General features: G+C 37.9%; 2 protein-coding genes across 2 annotated transcripts; one reads left to right on the top strand and one right to left on the bottom strand.

Annotated features, from left to right (window-relative positions):
* The first annotated feature begins 1,109 nt into the window (after nt 1-1,109).
* On the top strand, nt 1,110-2,242 carry LOC135704231 (acylpyruvase FAHD1, mitochondrial). The gene is made up of 4 exons (XM_065225707.1): nt 1,110-1,279; nt 1,347-1,446; nt 1,517-1,840; nt 1,977-2,242. The coding sequence occupies exons 1-4, from the start codon at nt 1,221-1,223 to the stop codon at nt 2,139-2,141; spliced, it is 648 nt and encodes a 215-aa protein (XP_065081779.1). The 5' UTR covers nt 1,110-1,220; the 3' UTR covers nt 2,142-2,242.
* A 58-nt stretch (nt 2,243-2,300) lies between these two features.
* Nucleotides 2,301-15,002, bottom strand: LOC135704226 (phospholipid phosphatase 5). The gene is made up of 4 exons (XM_065225701.1): nt 14,841-15,002; nt 14,563-14,715; nt 2,848-3,230; nt 2,301-2,784 (listed from the first exon to the last, which is right to left on the bottom strand). The coding sequence occupies exons 2-4, from the start codon at nt 14,673-14,675 to the stop codon at nt 2,393-2,395; spliced, it is 888 nt and encodes a 295-aa protein (XP_065081773.1). The 5' UTR covers nt 14,676-14,715; nt 14,841-15,002; the 3' UTR covers nt 2,301-2,392.
* Between the last annotated feature and the right edge of the window lie 6,437 nt (nt 15,003-21,439).

Raw genomic sequence — 21,439 nt, 5'->3', positions numbered from 1 at the left:
CTTACCTCCACGGTGGTTGGTGATTGAATGACACGAGAATGCAGTGTCCAGTTCGTTGTCCTCGCAACGCTCATCATGGCTGACTACGAGTCCCTGCGATAGTTCTGAATGTTCAGCACACTGTACGGAGAAGCATTGGGTGCTCTTTGCACCCACACACTATGCAATGTTTGTTTTGATTCGCTATGAAAGTTTGACAGATAAAATGAGGGATTAGTGGATTTTCCTATGTTTCGAGGGGTGAATCGATTAGCTTGGGACCGAAGAGAGTACCAGAGTTGAGCACGTTATTTCGGGACCTTCTTGTCTTAGAGTTACCTCTATGTTATAACTCTCCAGTCTGTACATCGTTTTATACCCTGGACAGACTATGGCTTATATCATGTAATATAAGCTATCTTACAATGAGCACTCATACATCTAGTTTTCACTGGAAATCCTATGTATGAGTGCTCATTGCAAGACAGCCTATATTACATGATATAAACCATAGTCTGTCCAGGGTATTAGAGTCAGGATGGGACTGATATTCGATTATTTTGCTCGATGGGACAAACTGGCCTGATGTTGTTTTCACATTTTTCATGATCAAAGTACTTAGTTTTCTCCTCGGTTTTATCACATAATATGAAAGTAGATGCCAATCGATAGTGGATAAGGTTGTTATCTCAAAATTGATGAAAATTCATATGGGACTGATATGCGATTATAGGCCGAATAGGTAGTATACGACCCATTGTGCTACTAATTTCAAGCTTCGACCGCTTCGACCAAGCACCTGACTCTCCAACGAGAGACTAATATTTTCTCCTCTCAGTCCTCTTTACGAAGAATGCAAAGAATGGAATATTTTGTTCGCTTGGTCTTGGTTGGTACATTTTCATGAATGATAACGCAAACATATTTACTAGGTACTAGGAGATGAGAGTGAACCGCTTAGCTCCATGGGAGAAACAAATCAGTGACGTCAGATTCGGGTTGGACTTGATTGCGTATTTTTTGCCTGCTATTGCCGATTGTGATAAGTACCTCTAGTGCCTCTTTGCTGAACAAGAGTACATATGTAGCAGATTGCCTTCGCAACCAGTTGTTAATAATCCAGCCATATGCAGTTAGGTACTGTCTAGTCACTAGCAGCCAGGCGAGCCCATACCAGTCAGTGATATTCGTGTCGAATGTACTATTAGGTTGTGACTCTGGCTTCAATCTGTGCGAAAACAATGTCCCAAAACTTTTTCATATCCACGCGTAAAATCATTGGGGCTGGCGTAAATTACAAGTAAGTAAATGGTATATAAGTAATTGAAGATTCGGAATGACTCTGCTAATTTGATGCCACATTGCAGAGAGATCCTACGCCTGTCGAATGCTGCCAAACCGGACAATCCAGTGATATTCTTCAAACCGATTTCGTCGCTCATTTCGACCGAAGAGGACACCATCAAGGTCATTGCCGCCAGAGTGGTTCGTTATTCGTATTGAACACATTAAACTGGGTGTAGTGTTTTTTGTGCAGGTCCCCAAGGTGTTCGGTGCCATCAACTACGAAGCCGAATTGGGAGTTGTTATCGGCAAGAAGTGCAGCAATGTCAGCCCCGATCAGGCGATGAACTACGTGTCAGGGTACTGTCTGGCACTGGATATGACCGGTATGGACTTTATTTTGGACGCTCGGCCCAAAGGACTTCCCTGGTGCCTAGGTAAGGGGTTCGACACGTCCACGCCGGTGAGCAGACTTATTGCCCCGGAAGAGCTAGGCAATCCGAACGATGTGCGGGTGTGGTGCAAGGTCAACGATCAGCTGAAACAGGACGATAGGACTTGTAATTTGATATTTACGGTGAGCCGCGCGTTAATTCATCTACCGTGTGCAAAACAATAGTTCAACTTTATGTTTGCCTTTGACGTTGAATTTTGAATTGTGAAGCACACTTTAACTGTTTAAATCATCCATGCACAAACTCTATCTTTACCAGATTCCCGAACTGATAGCCTACGCGTCGAAGTACATGACGCTGGAGGAGAATGATTTGATTCTGACGGGCACACCGGCCGGAGCAGGTCCAGTCAAACACGGAGACCTTGTCGAATGTGGACTAGGTGATATCGTACAAATGAAGTTCAAAGTTAGAGATGAGTAAAACTTCCCACTGTATATTGCCGGATGCTACAAATATGCCAGACGTTACGAATGATAGCAGAGGTGGCTCGGCCACGCTGCTCTGCGATGCGGATTATGGATTTTAATCTTGTTTTGTTTTACCTATATGATATCAGATTTTTTAAATAACACCTAAGCTCTCATATCACAATGAAAGTTTCAAGGAAAGAGTACCACAGATTTACATTCTTCTAAAAATAGATTAAAGAGAACAATCCTGCCGGATTACGCTCATTTGCTATCCTTGTCTTCGTCTTCTAGTAACATTTTTGTATCCGATTCGATTTCGTTTGTCAGTTCCTCCGTTTTGAAAACGGGTTTCCTATTCGAGCTGGGTGATGCCACCTCGCCGCAATACGGGAGATAGCAAAATCGCGAATCCACCGCCGGGTAATATAGCCGATAGCTGAGATAGCCTACGGATAGACCGATCAGCGAACCCATCGTCACGTCCTGCCAATGATGATGATAGTCACAGGTACGACTGATGGCTACCAACAACGCCGCAAACAGAGGGAAAATTCCCACCAGCAAGCGCCACGATTGACCCCTGCCTCGTTCGGTGAAAGCATGGAGCTTGGCAATCAGGTACCACGCCAGGAAGCCTAGAGCCGCGAATGCAACTGGAATTCAAATTGAAACATTAAAAATTTATCAAAAAACCATACCGACCGCATACAACTTACATGAAGAATGCCCACTGGGAAAGCTCTTGAGTCCATCTTTAACCGTAACGGAATCCCCGGTGCACACCATATCCGCATTCACCAATCCATTCGGAAAGCAACGGTAGAAAAAGTCCGGCCTCGGTCGGCCGACTGCCACCTTGATGACGTCGGTTATGGCTCCATTTAGGGTGCAGGCCAAAGAGAAGCCCAACCAGGCGCACTTGAAATCGTGGAAGTCCCGACTGCGAATGTAGTACCCGATGATGACCACACCAACCAGGCCAAACACCGTCGGGTACAGCAAGGACAGTGGAACATAGCTCGGAGTGATGGGATTTTTGTAGAGCCACCATTCCTCCGGATGGATCAACCGGACGAAGGGTTCCTGCACCTCGAAGTAGCTGTTGGTGAGAAGGGAAAGGGAAAAAAAGTTGCTCTAAAAAGTTCATTTGATGTTTATTAGCCCCAATGGATTAGAGGTGTTTGGTATAATGGACACATAAGTTAGAGCAAAAGAGACCTTTCACGGGAATGCCTTGGTGCATTGAGTGGAGTTAGATATTCAAGTGTATCGTTTCGCGAATGAGTTGATTTCATTTCTCGCTTAGACCAGAAATTTTATAATACCTACCTCAGACAGCGAATTCAACTTTGACGACAATCAAAACCAATGTCGGGTTCTAGTAGAAAATGAGATGTTTCAAAATATGTTATGCTATTTTCAAAGGGTAAATTTTAGGTTACAATTTGATTTCCGTTTTTGTATTTTATATGGACTGTTTCAATTTGAAACTAGAACAGAAACGCATCTCTCGCAATGCTGAGTTGCAGTTTCATTATTCGAACACTATTTTGCACCAGATTTGCAACTGCTCGACTATTCTGTTTTATTTCTGAGCGAGTTTGAAACACGAATGGAACTCTGTTTCAAATTTCTTTGGATGTATTTAAAGATGTTTCGAAGAGCTTCACAAAAAAAACGGAGAACTTCATAGAGAATAGTAAAGTTTATGGAACATGATGATTACAAACATCTTTTAGAACTGTGCGTTGCGCTGATCGTGTTGCAGTTTTATTTTTGACAGGTATAGAATTGACCACTTTGTCAAGCAGTTTTGACGTGACTTTCTACCAGCGATTTCACAAAACTGGACCAACTAATTTCTATTTTTTTATGAAACGCACAAATGTTGGCTACTTTTCTCGAGGTTCTAGAAGAAAAAATCTCAAAATAATGTTTTATTTCAAAGTTCGAGTGGTAGTAAACGTCATTTTATCTGCTCGAATAATTTTCATTCGACTCATCCAGCAAAATAGCCGCATTTTTTGTTAGGGAAGGTAAACCGATTCCACTATTCAATAATGTCATGTGTATGGTTTGACTGATTTTTTTATTTTCCAGTGTGATTGGCCGAAAGATGCCGTAATAGCTTTGATCTTGACATGGTCAACAAAGCAGTTTTTATATAATACGAAGCATGTATTGTATAAGAATAAGCATGTCAAACAGCAGGTCAGGAATTTTTTTAGAGCTTCAGAGAGGTTCGGAGATCTTAAGAACAAAACTGCAACACTTCAGCAAATTTTACAAAAATCAAAAGAAATTAACAGAAATTCATAAAAAAAAATCACAAATTTATAAAAATATGAGCGAAATTTTGCAAATCTTCAGGGAAATTCGCATATCTTCAGACAAGTCCAAGAATCTACAGTTAAATATAAAGTATTTCACAGAAGTTTTGAGATCTACTGAAAAATTATTCAACATCAGAAAAGTTCGTAGATCTTCAGAACAAAGCTACAGAACTTTGAAAAAATTACAAAACTTCTGAAAAAATCACAAGAATGGTCATAGATCTTCAGTAAAATGTGTACAACTTTAGAGAAGATCGGCGATTAAAAAAATATTTATACGATTTCAGGGAAATTTGTAGATCTTGAGAGAGACATTTTAAACTTAAAGGAAGCTCAAATATTTTCAGAAATTTTTGAGAACTTAAGGTAATTGAGAAGATCTTCAGAGAAATTTTCAGATCTTCAGAGTAGCCCGAGAGCCTGCAGAGGAATTTACAAAATTTCAGAGAAGTTTGCAGATCTACTGAGAAATTTATTGAGCCTTAAGGTTTTTTTTGTAGATCTTGAGAATAGAACCAACAATCAATACGAAACTAACGATTTTAAATTGGCTCACTACTTGACTAGCCTATTAGTCCCAAGCAAATCGATTAACGTACCCCATTCTAGTCGAAATGCTAGTACTACACTATGTTTATTTTGATTCGCTATGAAAGCTTGACAGATAAAATGAGGGGTTCGTGGATTTTCCTATGTTTCGAGGGGTGCATCGATTAGCTTGGGACCGAAGATAGTACCAGAGCTGTGCCAAAGAGATGAGCTCGTTTCTTCGGGACCTTCTGGTCTTAGAGTTACCTCTATGATAGAACTAAGGTCCTTCAGACAACTTTACAGAACATTAAAGATATTTGCAGGAATTTTTCAGAAAGCTTCACAGTTTCAGAAAAATGTGAGATCTTCAGAAAAATTCGCAAAATGTCAGAAAAGTACCTCAATTCCAAAAACAAATCGCAGTGAAGTTCAAAAGTCCAAGATTTTGCAGAATTCCACGGAAGTTGGAAATAGATAGATCTGAAGAACTTCAGAGAAGTCGCCAGACAGTTCGTACGTTTTTAGAAAAAAAATTCAAAAGTTCAACAATACTCACAGAACTTCGGGAAAGTTCGCCGATCTTTATTAAGTACTAGCTGAGTGTACCCGGCTTTGCTCGGGATTCCATATTTCCTTAAGTTCATGTTCTGACTAAAAAAATCCTATCCTCTTAGTCGCAAGCAATACGAATCATGCTAGTTAAATTAATTAGCAACTGCGAGACTTTATCATCTTTGTTAATTGTAAAGGAATCAATAAATTACATGCTTCTAGTATCTTTTGTAGCTTGCTGTTATTACGAATCTTGCTGTTATTAGTTCTCTATAAGCAAACGCATCAAATATCAAATAAGCTAATTATCGGATTCACACACAAGGACCCGTTCAAATATTACGTAACGCGAAATATTTCATTTTGTATGGTGAAACATTTCATTTTGTATGGAAAGTGAAATATTTCACGTTACATTATACGTGAACGGCCCCCAACACAACTGAACCGTATCTATGTCCTTACCTATACGTGATTTCAAAATTATCGACGGATACTCAAGTGTTTCATGTTATTAGGTACTGCACCGTCGGCGGCTAATCTCAAATTTTGACAGTTTGGTGGTACTGTTTACATAGACTTAGCCGATATTTTGTTAAGTGGATTTTTTCAATAATTTTTCTTTTCATCGCCTATTTCCTCGTTATTTTTTAAATGAAAACTCGAAACATCAAAAATATTTTTTCGAAAAAAATTCTAAGTCCGGTGAATTTTACCACTAAACTGTCAAAGACTTCATGCGTGACGTCATCTTGTAGTACTCAATTTAAAATTTGCTCGGTGGACTGAGCTGAGGAAAATCATCTTCACGGTGAATAAAAGAGCAGCCGATTTGTTTGACGTAAATAGAACAAAAATGAACACATCAAATCGAAGAGGGATCTCTCGCTGAATCAAGAAAGGCTGAACAGCACAGAAGCCTGAACAGCACAAAAAGCTGAAAAGTACGAATAGCTAAATGCTAAAAACCTGCAAAAAACAGCGAATTAACGTACATCGAAGACCGAAGCTTTAAGTACCTTTTAGTAAACGAATGTTCGTTGCTATACTTCTCTGACTAAAAAAACACGGGAAGGACAATAAATCAGAGAGCAAAGCAGTAGACAAACGTTTTTCAAAGGTTAATGGAGGAAAGAAGCTTATAGTAACTGCATATCTGTCGCTACGCTCCTCTGACTATAAAAAAACACGGGCATAACAGTAAATCTGAGGGCTACCCAGTAGAAGAGCATTTTTCAAGGATTATTAGAAAAAAGAAGCTTTAAAGAGAGGCTTTTAATAAACGCATGCCCGTCTCTTTAACCCATTTAACCCAACAGAGAATACCGTTTACTTTTCGAATATGAGGAAAATCGAGAGAAGTATCATTAACCTAGGGCTATACTAAAAGACTGAGTGAAACCTCTCTAGATTTAAATTTAAATCGATTTCTGGCCTGTACACGTCACCTCCTTTCCGAAAATACCCAGATTGTAGGGTATTTGAAATATTTTGGATAACGGAAAGTGTCCATCTGCCAATGATAGATTATCAAATGGCATGGATTCAGGGGCGCTTTTGACGTCACATGACCGCCGATCTTTAAATTCATTCCAGCATCTTGTATTTGGATTTGAGAAAGGACATTTTCTTTCCGACATAAATAAATAAATGATGAAAAAAAAAATTAATCTGTTTCGCTTCAAAGTGAAACATAGAAAACTCCTCTATATAGTACAACTTTAAACTTAGCACCTTTATGGCCTCTACCTTTTGGAGGGTCACAATAAAACTACCGTCCCCTATGGATAAAAAAAATTCGCACATTTTTCAATCGTTCAACATATTTTCAGTGCATTTTTCACGGTATATTATTGGTGGTGTGCAACTTTTTCGTGTCGTGCAAAATTTTTCATTTTACGCAACATTTATTGTGTCGTGCAACATTTTCCATGTCATATGACATTTTACATGTTGAGCAATATTTCTCATTCCGAGCAACCGAGTTTTTATTATTTCACGCGAAATAAGTCGTTTCGTGCAACATTTTTCATGTCATGCAACATTTTCCATGGCGTGCAACATTCCTTTTGCCGTTCAACATACCCCGATCGCGCAACATTTTTCAACATATTCATTGTCACGCAACATTTTTGGTGTCATACAAAAAATTTCATTAAGTTTAAATTTGTTCTGTCATGCAACATTTTTACGTCGTGCAACATTTTCAATATTTCGCAACATGTTTCATGCCGTTTATTATTTTTAATGTCGTGCAACTTTTTTTTCTCACGCAACATTTGTTGTGTCGTTAATCATTCTTATGTCGTGAAATAATTTCCATGTTGTGAAATATTTTTCATTTCACGCAACATGTTTCGTGTCGTGTAACAATTGTCATATCATGCAACATTTTTAAAGTTGCGTTATATTTTTCATGTCATGCAATGTTTTCTATATTTTGAAAAAAACTGTCGTATCCTGCAACATTTTCATGCCTTGCACCATTTTCCATGTCGTGCATCATTTTCCATGTCGTGCAACATTTTTCATGACAAACAACATTTTCTATGTCACGAAACATTTTTATGTAGTACAACTATTAACGTAGCTTAGCATTTGTTATGCTGCGCAGCATTTTTACTTTCGTGCTACATTTTTCATATCGTGCAACATTTTTCATGTCACGCAGCATTTTTTATTTCATGCATCATTTCATGTTGGGCAACATTATCTCTATTGCGCAACATTTTGAATGTTGTTTTTTTATGTCGTTCACAATTTTTCATGTATACAACGTGCAACATTCATCATTTCGTTCGAAATGCCACATTTTTTATGTCGCGAAGCATTTTTCAAGTCGTGTTACAGTTTTCATGTCATGCAACATTTTTCATGCTGCACAACATTTTTCATAACACATAAACACCTCTATTCTGGTTTTTCAACAAATCGGATTCGACATACAAAAAAAAAAAAATTTTTTGTAAGACGGATTCGATTCGTTCGAAAACCAGAATAGAGGTGAAAGTTTTTTTAGGCAGTGCAACATTTTTCTTATCGTACTACAATTTGCAGGTCGTGCAATATTTTTGTTTTGTAACACATTTTAAAAGTCGCGTTTGATTCATGTTGCGCAACATTTGTTTCAACACGAACATTTTCTGCGTCGCGCAACATTTATCATGTCACGTAAGTTTTTCATGTCATGCAAATTTTTCATGTCACCAAACATTTTTCATGTCACGCAACATTTTTCATATCACGCAACATTTTTCATATCACGCAACATTTTTCATATCGTGCAACATTTTTCAAATCGTGCAACATTTTCCATATCATGCAACATTATTCATTTCGTGCATATCCATTTTTCATGTCACACAACATTCTCGTATCACGCAACATTTTCGTGTCTTACAAAATTTTTCGTGTCGCGCAACATTTTTCATGTCATGCAACATTTTTCGTGTCGCGCAACATTTTTCATGTCGCGCAACATTTTTCGTGTCGCACAATATTTTTCATATTTTTCGTGCAACAATTTTCTTGTTGCGCAACATTTTTCAGGTCGTTAAACATTTTTCTTGTTGCGCAACATTTTTCAGGTCGTGCAACATTTTTCTTGTCGCGCAACATTTCTCATGTCGTGCAACATTTTTCATGTCGTGCAACATTTTTCATGTCGTGCAACATTTTTCTTGTCGTGCAACATTTTTCATGTAGTGCAACATTTTTCGTGTCATGCAACATTTTTCATGTCGTGCAAAATTTTTCGTGTCGCGCAACATTTTTCGTGTCGTTCAACATTTTTCTTGTTGCGCAACATTTTTCAGGTCGTGCAAATTTTTCATGTCGTGCAACATTTTTCTTGTTGCGCAATATTTTTCGTGTTGCGCACAGTTTTCATGTCATGCATAATTTTTCATGTCGTACAACATTTTTCGTATCGTGCAACATTTTCCATATCGTGCAACATTTTTGATGTCGTGCAACATTTTTCGTGTTGCGCAACATTTTTCATGTCGTGCAACATTCTTCATGTTACGCAACATTTTTCAGGTCATTCAAAATATTTCATACTCGCAACATTTTTCATGTCGTGCAACATTTTTCGTGTCGCGCAACAATTTGTATGTCGTGCAACATTTTTATGTCGTGAAACATTTTTATGTCGTGCAACATTTTTCGTGTCGTGCAACATTTTTCATGTCTTGTAACATTTTACATGTGGTGTAAAGGTACCAAAAATGCAAAAAAAATCGAAGCACACTATACTTTTGATAGCCCCTCGGCTTAATCTTCGGACCCCCCGTCTTCCCAATCACCCTATAACCATCTTCTTAAAGTGAGGAATACGTATGCCAAGTTTGGTAGAAATCGGTCCATGCGTTCCAGAGTTATGCTGGAACATACATACAAACATACAAACATACAAACATACAAACATACATCCACTTTTATATATATAGATTTACACAACTTCAGAGAAATTCGTAATTCTTCAGATAAATTTTTAAAACTTCAGCGTAGTTAAAATATTTTCAGATATTCTGTAGAGCTTTGGTGAATTTCAAAGAATTTCTGATAGATCTGCAGAACTTTATGGAAATTCAAGAATCTTTGGAATGGAAGTTACTTTGGGAAAGCCAAACTTTTTGTTCATTGTCTTCTACCCATTTTCCATATTGCTTTTTCAAAAATTTCTATAACTATTCTTACGGGAAATTTTCTAAGCTACAACTTTGCTGAATTGCGTTTTTCAGCCAAATGTCAAATTAAATAGTTATTAATTGTTTCAGAGATTGATAATCTTATGGCAAGATTAAGCAACTGTATTGTGGGCAACACTGTATTCTGCAGTGTGACATAGTAGCCATGATATTTGTGCTCTATTCTTCGCACCAGAAACACCAATGTTGCCTGCTGAACAGGCATAATCATAAGACATCAGTGACTTGAATCATTAATAACTTTTGTTCCTTACATTTGATTAAAAAGTAGTTTTGAACAAAGTAGTAGCTGAAATTTTTTTCTACAATCTCTGCTATTATTTTTAAAAGCATAGTGATGTGGTGAATTGTTAGATAGATATGAACAAAAACATAAGTTTTCCCATAGAAATTCCCATATAAAATTGAAATGGTTTGTGCCAAGTCAGTTTCTTACTAAAGTAGTTCAAATTTTGGGAAGCTAAGCAGGACCCAATTTGTAACCGTTTAAGCACTGTGGAGCGAAAATGTCAAATTTTGCATCAGTCTACTAGTAGGTCCCGAAGAAACGTCCTCAACTTTTTGGCTCAGCTCTGGTACTATCTTCGGTCCCAAGCTAATCGATGCACCCCTCGAAACATAGGAAAATCCACGAACCCCTTATATGATCTGTAAAACTTTCATAGCGAATCAAAACAAACATTGTGTATAACTAGAATTTCGACTAGAATGCGGTACGTTAATTGATTTGCTTGGGACCAATAGGCTAGTCAAGTAGTGAGCCAATTTAAAATCGCTAGTTTCGTATTGATTGTTGGTATTAGGGCTTATCAGCACCCTATCCTGAAATGGGTAAGCTATCAATATTGGTCAATAATGCCACACTTAGCTAACTAAACCAGTCAGTGGCTAAAAGTCACTCTAATAATGAAAAAAAAAAAAAAAAACAGCTAACTGTTTTAAGGCAAACAACCACTTCATTCGAGCAGCTAAAATGACGTTTACTACCACTCGAACTTTGAAATAAAACATTATTTTGAGATTTTTTCTTCTAGAACCTCGAGAAAAGTAGCCAACATTTGTGCGTTTCATAAAAAAATAGAAATTAGTTGGTCCAGTTTTGTGAAATCGCTGGTAGAAAGTCACGCCAAAACTGCTTGACAAAGTGGTCAAATGAAGCTGAATCATAAACTTGTAGTTGCCGAATCGAAGTTCAGAAGCAGGAAGTTAACCTTAAGGTCTCCAAAGTGGAGAGAATGCAGTACACACTGTCACTGGACCTTTTAAGTTGAATCACAAGGATTCTTATTTTGCCTAATAGCAAGAACAACATGTGAAAAGGGCATACAAGCTTTTTGTAAACAAACCGTCTTATGCCCAACCCAATCCATCAACATCACCTGGTAGGGGAAGCTTTCCTGTTGGTTTGTGCCGGCGTCCCTCTGTTGGCGAGAAAAGGGCCTACAAAGGTTTGTTTACAAAATGCTTGTATGTCCTTTTCACATGTGGCTCTTGATAGGCCTATGGAGATGACACAAGACGTGTTTGAAGTTGACCCATAAAGTCACCTAGTTTAGACTGTAAGGTATCTGGAATGGACTTTACAAGCCATAGATCATCCGGAATTGAGTACTAAATTGTTTGGATGTCAACCCATGAAGCCTCTTGTGTTATCTGAAGTTTATTTCTGAATCTGAAATCGATCCATTAGGAATGGATCCATAAGGTAAAAACTACAAGGGACAGCCCTATGGGGTTGTACATGGTTGTACGCAATGGTGACGTAGCACAACGTGTACTTATATAATAAATATTATTTGTTAACTGCAGCAGAAGCTTATGTTTTGTGTATGAATAGGAATTTGAGCAGGGTCCTCTCTGTTTATACTCTTTAGGTTGACGCGGTTGGCATAGATGGCCCACAGCGACTCACGAAGAGCTACTGATTCCGATCAATAGGGGTGCGGCTTCTTCCTCCTTCTATGGATGCTCATGTGGGCTACAGCTCGCTGCTTGCAGGCAGCCTTTCGTTGTGTACTGGTGAAGAACAATGTTCAAAGCCACGCGCCGAAAGCACTGCTGCTGCTGATGCCGATGACAGGACACTATCACACACGGAGATTGGAACTGAATTCGATCAGCGGTTGTGAGCAGCCTTGTTAACTAGCTGCTTGCGGGGAGCCTTTCATTGTGTACTCAAGAACACCACCGCTCACCACGCGGTGATTGAATAAACACCGTTTGGTGAGACCGGATGAAATTCAACTTTGAAAACTGTGTCAGGGAAATCACTTTTCGCAGGCAATCGGTGATAATTTTAATTATCATAGCAACAAGTGCACATTTGTACTATTTTCAAAAGTGACAACATAGCAAATGCGTAGAAATATTTCTGATCGATTGGTGATAAAGTTATTGAAATTCGTCCAGGGGCAGCTGAGTTATTAACGTTCTAAATCTTTCATAATTTTGTTACATGTTCCATTTTTGGTTTTCACAAAGTGTACCCCCATATAGAAATCACAGACATAGTCCTACGGCAAAACAAAACCTATTAACACCTTTAGACAAAGCCCGTTAGACCGTCTCGAAATTGAGCCTCTAGGCTTAACCCGTTTAGCATCTATAAGAGAGTTTAGGCACGCTTTTTGTCTACAGTTGACTTAACTCCTAAGTAGAAATTGAACATTTATCTCATAAAACTTAAGACAATATTCTACTAGCTTTGTGCATTATTTTTAATTTGCAGGATGTCATATTTGAAATCAGGTAATTTCAAGTGAATCGCGTACCTCGTAAAATTAAATCACGTAAAATAGTCGCGATAAAAGAGAATGCAGTACACTTTGATGCAATTTCTTCACCGTGTTGTATGCACAGGACTTTCGATGATGCTGTGCTCCGAAGAAACATTTTCTGACACGTAAACGCCTCAAGCTGTATTCAAATACTATACGATATGAGGTAAGTTTTACTCAACCTCTATACAGGCAAATCTAGCGAACTTAGTTAGCTACTTTTGGCTCTTGCGATAATTGCAATAATTGCAATGTTGATTGATCGGTAATTATCAGTCAAATCGAGACGTATAAGGGAATCGATTAAAAATTAGGTTCGATCAACCGAGAAGTAATCGATCATCCAAAGGATCAGCTTTTTTGTCCCATTCTGTGCATGAAACAGCTTGTGCATCATCATCAATTCGATGGAAACATTTCATTGGGACGAAACTGTTTTTGTAAACAAAGACTTCAACCGTCGATTTATCGCAAATAAAAGCTTACACTGATGACGTCTGCATACTGTCTAGACAAAACACGCATATCTGTCATGGATACACATGTAATAAGTGGATTTAAACGGAAAAGGCTTGCTCTGTCTTGCTATTATGATTATTCCATTTAATTAAAACTTTATGTTTAAGAATGAAGTATATTTAAATACGTCCTATGTTCTCTTACACACTGGTCAGACTGAGCACTTATAACATGTTATAAGACTAATCTTGATGACATTTTCTATCGATAATTATTATAACATGTTATACCTTTGTAGTCTGAACACGGTAAGTGTTTTTATTTATAATTTAACTAATATTTTATGGTGAGTAAAATCCCCAACCTACCACTCAACTAATGCTACTCATAACAATCAATAGTTATATTAATCAATTTCCCAACCAACATGTACCTACTTCACTTCTACAAAACGATAAACAATTATTGCCTCCCGTTTGTCCGTTGGATAACTATTCTCTTTGATGTTTACTGTAAAAAGTGCACGCTCATGTCATGTCTGGAAATCACACATAGAGAAGTATTGTTCTAAAACTCGCACCCTTCCTCCGATTATTTCGCACACAAAATAAGCTCATCGATGTATCATCGCACTTAAAAGTTTGCGAACCGTAAATCGAGGGGAAGTTGATCACTTTTTACCGATAAACCTGAATATTTGTCTAACCATAACATTTCTAGGTACTACTTTAAACTACCTAATGAAATACTAAACAAATCTATCTTATAACAAGATAGAAGAGAAACTAAAATTGAACTTCACTTCAATCAACTTCACCCTGTTTTATGGTACTTGTTAAAACTAGTCAGCCTCCTGCACGGTCTGGCCCGGCACAACAAATTAAATATTTGATTTTTTGTGATAAATACTGATACCCAGTCGACCTCGACTTAAGTACAATAGATGAACTACGCAGCTTCACGCTTGCCGGCAGACCATCATCAGACACCCCACGAGAAGGTGGTGCGTCAATCTCATAGAAAAAAAAAACATGCGAACGCAAACAAAAAACAGTCTCAATACTTACACGTACAAGCCGAAGAGCATCAGGCGAATCACGATTTCCTGAAACAGGTTAATATTTGCAGAAGCGCTACTCCTGGCCGGCGAAGCTGCCAAGATGGGTCCATTCTTGTTCATCCTCCAATGATGTTCAATGACTTTGCACAGCTCGCTGTTGCTAAAAAAAATAGTGACAACAAAAAGCGAAACACGTCATCTTTGTTTGAACATGAGAAATTTCATAGACAATCTTGTTTCTAATGCCCTATTGTAGCGTGAAAATCAGACCATACTATTGTTTACCTGTACGTCAGTTTCCTGGTATGTTGATTGTTTTTGATTAAACACAGATGCACTTTCTCGGTTGAGAGTTGATTCAATGATGATGACGGTAATGATGCTCTTCTACTTTTCTGCTATGCCGTCTGCTTCTACTTCGAGCGAGGAACGTAAATCGAATGACGACTGCCTGACCTGGTGCCCGGTGACTGGATGGGGTTTGGCGGTGTCGTGGGTGAATGTTTAGAAGCCACATCGTTGTAAGCAGCTTGCGTGATAGTTTAGCGTATGTGAGAGAGAAACTCTCTTAAAAAATATATGGAAGGAGAGAACCAACGGGATGAGAAGAGAGCGAATACACAGCAAGCATGACGATTGACGATGTCGCGTCCAACAGCTGATTGGATGATTTAAATGAATGAATATTGGCTTGCTTTTGAATGAACGACGATCGGAGATTGGAGTATCGGAGTGATTTAAGTTTGAGCGGTGGAAAACCTTGAAAATAAAGAGTTTCATAGGTTGAGAGCAATATTGCATCATGTTCATCTTGCATGGCTTGGACGAGTGCATGCTGCATCTCGTCGTTTAGCAGCTTATTTGGCGTTCATTCAGCCGATCCAACCAAGTTCGAGTTCGAGTTGCTTATTTTGAGCTGGTGTCAATTCAGCCAGCGAATGCGATGTGGTTGAAACAGCTCGCACTATTTGGTGCGGGTATAAGTTCTAGGTATAGATACTGTAGATTCCATAGATAAGCGGAGGAAAAGTATAATGTAGCCAAACGAACTGTCAGTTAGTGTAGCCAAACGAGCATGACGTCATCATGGTGTTGTTTGAGGGAGAAGTATTGTAATATTATGAGCACAAAATGCTTTCCACACTCCACATTCCGATTTATTTCCCGGACGACGTAAGAAGGAAAGATAAAGCAAACCATTCCTTGACTCATTGTTGCAAAGATTTGCTTTGCACTTCATTTTGAACTTTTATGGATGAAACAAATCAAAACTGCACAACGAACAGCTCTACCCAGTAAGAATTGTCGGTCCGATGCGACTCCGATGAGAAACCGATGCATCGGACTATCGGCCTTATGTAAGCCCGATAAAACAGTCCGATTTGACCCCTTGTATCGTGCTAATTTGCAACCAAAACATCGGAATTGTAGACCTCGAGAGCGTGCTCTCGCTCGGTTTGTAGCACTGATGTGACTCCGATGTGGAACAAAATTTTGCATGGCGCATCGGGCTCTCATCGGGGTGTCGATTTTCGTTTTTGAGCGTATTCCTATCAGAATGACACTCCGACGTGAAGCCGATGCGGGGCAAAATTTTGTTCCTGGCATCGTGCTCGTATCGGGGTGTAGATTTTTATTAAATTAGGGTAGGGAATATCTACGGCACAAACGCCTATTTCCGTCATATCGAGCGGAAACATCAAATAAATCAATAAATTCGCCGAATCAATCGGCTCGATCGGCTCCTTGGTACGACAGTTTACTTCAAAAGCTACAAAAAAAATTATAATTATGAGAACGCATCAAATGAATGTTTACATTCATTCTTCTCAAAAACAAATCAAGTGCGCCGAGCGACACCATTTCTTCAGTCTGCACTCGTGTGTCGAATGGATTTCAATGGCATTTCAATGATTTTAATGTGTTCTGCCGGAATTGAAACCGTTTGACGGAATGGGCGATTAATAGTGGTGTAAGGATTTTATCATTCACCCCTATTCTGTATTTCGTTTCGAACGAAATTCTCATACAAAAAAATATTTTTTTGTATGAGAATTCCGTTCGAAACGAAATACAGAATAGGGGTGATTATCACAACAATTTGTTACTCATTTGGTAATCAACCGGTGCGATTGATAAATCCATTTAGAAGTTGATTGAAACATTCTACTATTTTTTAAGTGGTTAAGAGCTTAAGTGTGGTTTGCGCTTACTATGACGTACACTAGGGTATTTAACCAAATTATTATAAGAACTAGCATAATGAATACAACAATAAGCATAACAATAATGAGAATAAGAATAATTAAACTGTAATAATAAAAAGCAATAACAATAATAAGAATAGGCATAACAAATAAAATAATTTAAATAAATTAAATTTTTAAGATTCTGAAATTGTTCAAAAATCACATTTTATTTTATATTATGCTAAATGTGATGAACCTTTACGCTAGGAAGTTATTTTAATTATACTACGTAATTTAAGCACAAGTGGAAAAAATTTCGATTTGTGTAGGTCTCGATTTTGGCAACATAGATGAAACAGCTGTGATTCCAAAATCGAGATCCATGTGTTATATGAATAAGCATAATAAATAAAATAACTTAGTAATTAGACTCACTTATAGCGAATTTGTTCTTATTCAGTTCCAACCTGGATCGGGTATCAAGATTGGGTCTGCTTTTATTCTGACAAACGTCATTTTGATTGTTTGTTTTTAAAACCTACCTCAGGTTGAGGTTCGCACTGACAAAAAGTTCGGTTTCGCACTGGGTTGGAACTGGTTCTAACCCCGATAATAAACTAATTCGCTATTAGACTCTTTTGCTTATTACAGCGCTCGTAGTGGACGTATTGGGAAGCTTTTGGAGTCTAATTGTTGACATCAACAATAGCAATAACAGTGTTTTTTGGGTTTATAAAACGCTCTTGTTTTGGAGTCAGTTGTATAAAGGGAAAAGTTCGAGAATTTCGAGTAACCGCGTCGAATCATTTGTTTCGTATTTTTTCTTGAAATATAAGGAATAGTATGCACTTGAGTGAAAACCGTTTTCAAATCTGATAATTCATATCCGAAATAGACCCAAATCATGTTGTTTCATTACTAAGTGGGCCATGGTTTACCTCACAATATGGGTAGGGTACGGGGGAGGGAAAGGCAAGATGGGTCACCTAAGTATCTAATGTGATATCTTTCGCTGTGATGTTATTCGGGGGCTATTATTGGTATACTCTGATAGAATGAAGTATCATGCAACCCTACTACAAGAAAAAAAAAAATGTGATAATACTTTTTTGAACAACATTTTTTTTATGTGGCCTTTGAATAAGCGCGGAGCAAAAAGGGTCAGTCGCCAAAAATTAATATTAAAATGTTAAACCTTGTGAAAACATTGAGTGTATGTCAACAATGATAAAAATATAGGATAAATGTCGGCAACATCAATACTTTTACCTATTATCGTTAGCGACATCGGCCTTCGCGTTTCAGATGACTCGGGTGGCCAACATTTAGCATTCTTAGACTTTATTTATTCCCCCACACGATAATAGGTAAATGATTTGACGAAGTCGGCATTTACCATGCTCAGCAAACTATAAAACAGCTTCTATTCACCTTTTTCAATACATTTTTAAGATAACATTTTTTAGAATGATTAGGCTACTTTCTTGGCAGTTTTGTGTACCGTCTGTCGCGCAATGCCAAAAACGTCACAATGCACCTCAAATCCAAACCAAAACTTAGGTTGACAGATGGCCCATCCTGCTCCTTTAAAAATGATTCGTTTTGCCCCAGTAAAGGTGAAACAACATGTTTTTTTTTTATTTATTGCAATATTTTTATGCAATGTTTCAATCTTTGTCTATGATGCGATGGATAAATAACAAAATATGTAGAAATATTTTTTTTTAATTTTTAATAAGCGTATGGTTCACCCTGTAACGTTTTGCTGATGGCGTGTATTGCCTAAGGAAAGCTAACATTTTACTTTGCATTTGTTATAGAAAAAACGGTTGATTACAAAACATTAAAAATCATTCAGAGGAAATTTTCATTTTTTCAAATTTCATTTCAGACACCATGAATAAACATGATTGTGCAAGAATAACGAAAAATAGGCATGAAACTATCACTGACCCTCTTTACCCTATTTTTGGAATGGAGGTGACATATAGGGACTAGAAATTGATATTTGATGCCATTTTGAAATGCAAGATGGTGGCTTCCGGTTAGGGCAAAAATAAGATAAAGCAGTCAATTTTCATCGATAACTGATCCAGCCGAAGCAAACACATTAGAATGTAAGTCAACCAACGAATGCGATCCATAGAGCTTGGCATAAAGACAGGTGAAGTTTTCCAGTATTTTGGTTAAGAAGTACAAAAATTCTAGAACCATTGTAAAACCTATGTGTATCAAATTATGGTGCTCAAAAGACCCAAAAATAGCTATCAAATGAACAAAATAACTTACGGGATCAGTTTGACAGATCTTTGCCACCCCTACTGCGGCCGCTAGTGGTATCACCATAGAGATAACTCTAAGACCAGAAGTTCCCGAAGAAACGTGCTCAACTTTTTGGCTCAGCTCTGGTACTCTCTTCGGTTCCAAGCTAATCGATGCACCCCTCGAAACATAAGAAAATTCACGAACCCCTCATTTTATCTGTCAAACTTTCATAGAGAATCGAAACAAACATATTGTACTAGAATTTTCACTAGAATGGGGTATGTTAATCGATTTGCTTGGGACCAATAGGCTAGTCAAGCAGTGAGCCAATTTAAATTCGTTAGTTTCCACCGGTTGGTATCACTGTACAAGCACAGATAATACAGATTCATGCAATGGTTGGCATAGAAAGCTTTCAATCAAATACTTTGCATCTAGACCACTTAAATGAGAGCCATGGAAAATTGGTAACTACACTGCAATGCTCATTTCTGTTTGTCAAACTTTGTAAACATATCAAACAGAAATGAATAAATAGTGTATTACTGAATTATAAGTGGGGATTGGTGGCATTCACTAGCCCGAGAATACCCTCCAGATGCTAGCCTCTTCACCAACCATACATCAGTACACACTTATCGAGTCAGTAATTTTTACCGAGTTTTTGAATTGCGGAACTCTTCGGTAAAATTTAAAAAATCTGTGAAAAATTTATCCAATATTTACGAATAACAGTTATTTGAATTTTAACCGAGTCAGTAAACCAAAAATCCATTAAAAAAAATCTAAGTGTTTTTTTTTTCCTTTGGTTTGTTTTTTTCCGTCGATCTTGTTTTCCGTGCTGAGCACCAATGCTACCGACGTGCCAGGAAGGCAGCTCCCACACCTGGACCCTACCTATCGACCTATCAACTCATGAACCGGGGACCAACGGCTTTACTTCCCATCCGAAGGAAGGCGTGATCAGAGATGTTATGCCTCAGAACATCCCGGCGGCGCCGACTGGGATTGAACCCAGGCCTGCCAGGGTGAGAGGTAATCACGCTTACCATTACACCACCGGCGCCGTTGTAAGTGTGTATACAGAAGCAGCGGAGGTGCGTACTCCAGTGCGTACCAATAAGCCGGTTGGGCCAGACCTTGTATAATTGACATCGCACTGCAACAGCCGAACGTACGACCGAATAGGGTGACCATAGCGCATTTTAAGAAAACGTCACAAGTTTTTATTGCTGTTTTAAATCAATAATTACGAAGAAACCATAAAGCCTACAAGGTTACTACCAAAGACACAAATCTAGGGAACTGCATGGAAAATGTTTTGTAAAACAGTAATGAAAATTTTCAACTTAAAAACACTAAAATGTATGAAATTTCACCAGTTTTTTTGGTACTTTCAACATACTTTTCAATTTTAATGTATGATAATTAACTTTAATCGAGTTCATTAGTAAAGAGCATTGATAGATAAGACTTCAAACTTTCATTTGAAATGTTGAAATCAGAAAACCACTTAAGATTAAAAAAATATAGCTAACCAAAGTTGGAAATAAAAAAAAACATAAAATGTTGAATAACTCACTTAGCAGTCATTTCCGACCCTATGTTTCATGGGGATTTTTTCATAACTTTAGGAGCCCTATTTTCCCTGAAAATATGTACAACCCGGAAGCAAACACCCTGTATACGTCATCCTGATTCCGAAAATACCCATATTGAAGGATATTTGGCAGTATTTCCCAATTTTCATATAACCAGAAACGCCATCTTGGATTTCAAAATGGCGTCAGACGTTAATTTTTGGTAAATATACGTCATCCTGATGCCGAAAATACCCATATTGACGGATATTTCGCAGTATTTCCCAGTTTTTCTGCAACCGGAAGCCGCCATATTGGATTTCAAGATGGCGGCTGACATTGATATTCAATATATATAGGTCATCCCGATTCCGAAAATACCCATATTGAAGGATATTTGGCAGTATTTCTCAATTTTCATATAACCAGAAACGCCATCTTGGATTTCAAAATGGCGTCAGACATTGATTTCCATTATATATACGTCATCCTGATTCCAAAAGTACCCATTTTGAAGGATATTTGGGATTATTTTCCAGTTTTTCTATAACCGGAAGCCGCCATCTTGGATTTCAAGATGGCATCAAACATTTATTTTCGGTATATATACGTCCTGATTCCAAAAATACACATATTGAAGGATATTTGGCATTTGGTTTTTCTCTAACCGGAAGCCGCCATCTTGGATTTCAAAATGGCGTCATATATTGATTTTCGGTATACAAACGTCATCCTGATTCCAAAAATACCCATATTGAAGGATATTTCACATTATTTCCCAGTTTTTCTGCAACCGGAAGCCGCCATATTGGATTTCAAGATGGCGGCTGACATCGATATTCGGTCTTTA

The sequence above is a fragment of the Ochlerotatus camptorhynchus genome, unplaced genomic scaffold (assembly GCF_037179485.1).
Source record: "Ochlerotatus camptorhynchus isolate MF236.1 unplaced genomic scaffold, CSIRO-AGI_Acam_v1.1 ptg000232l, whole genome shotgun sequence".
Classification (NCBI taxonomy): domain Eukaryota; kingdom Metazoa; phylum Arthropoda; class Insecta; order Diptera; family Culicidae; genus Ochlerotatus; species Ochlerotatus camptorhynchus.
The sequence above is the reverse complement of the archived record's forward strand: the minus strand, read 5'-3'. Positions and strand labels throughout refer to the sequence as shown.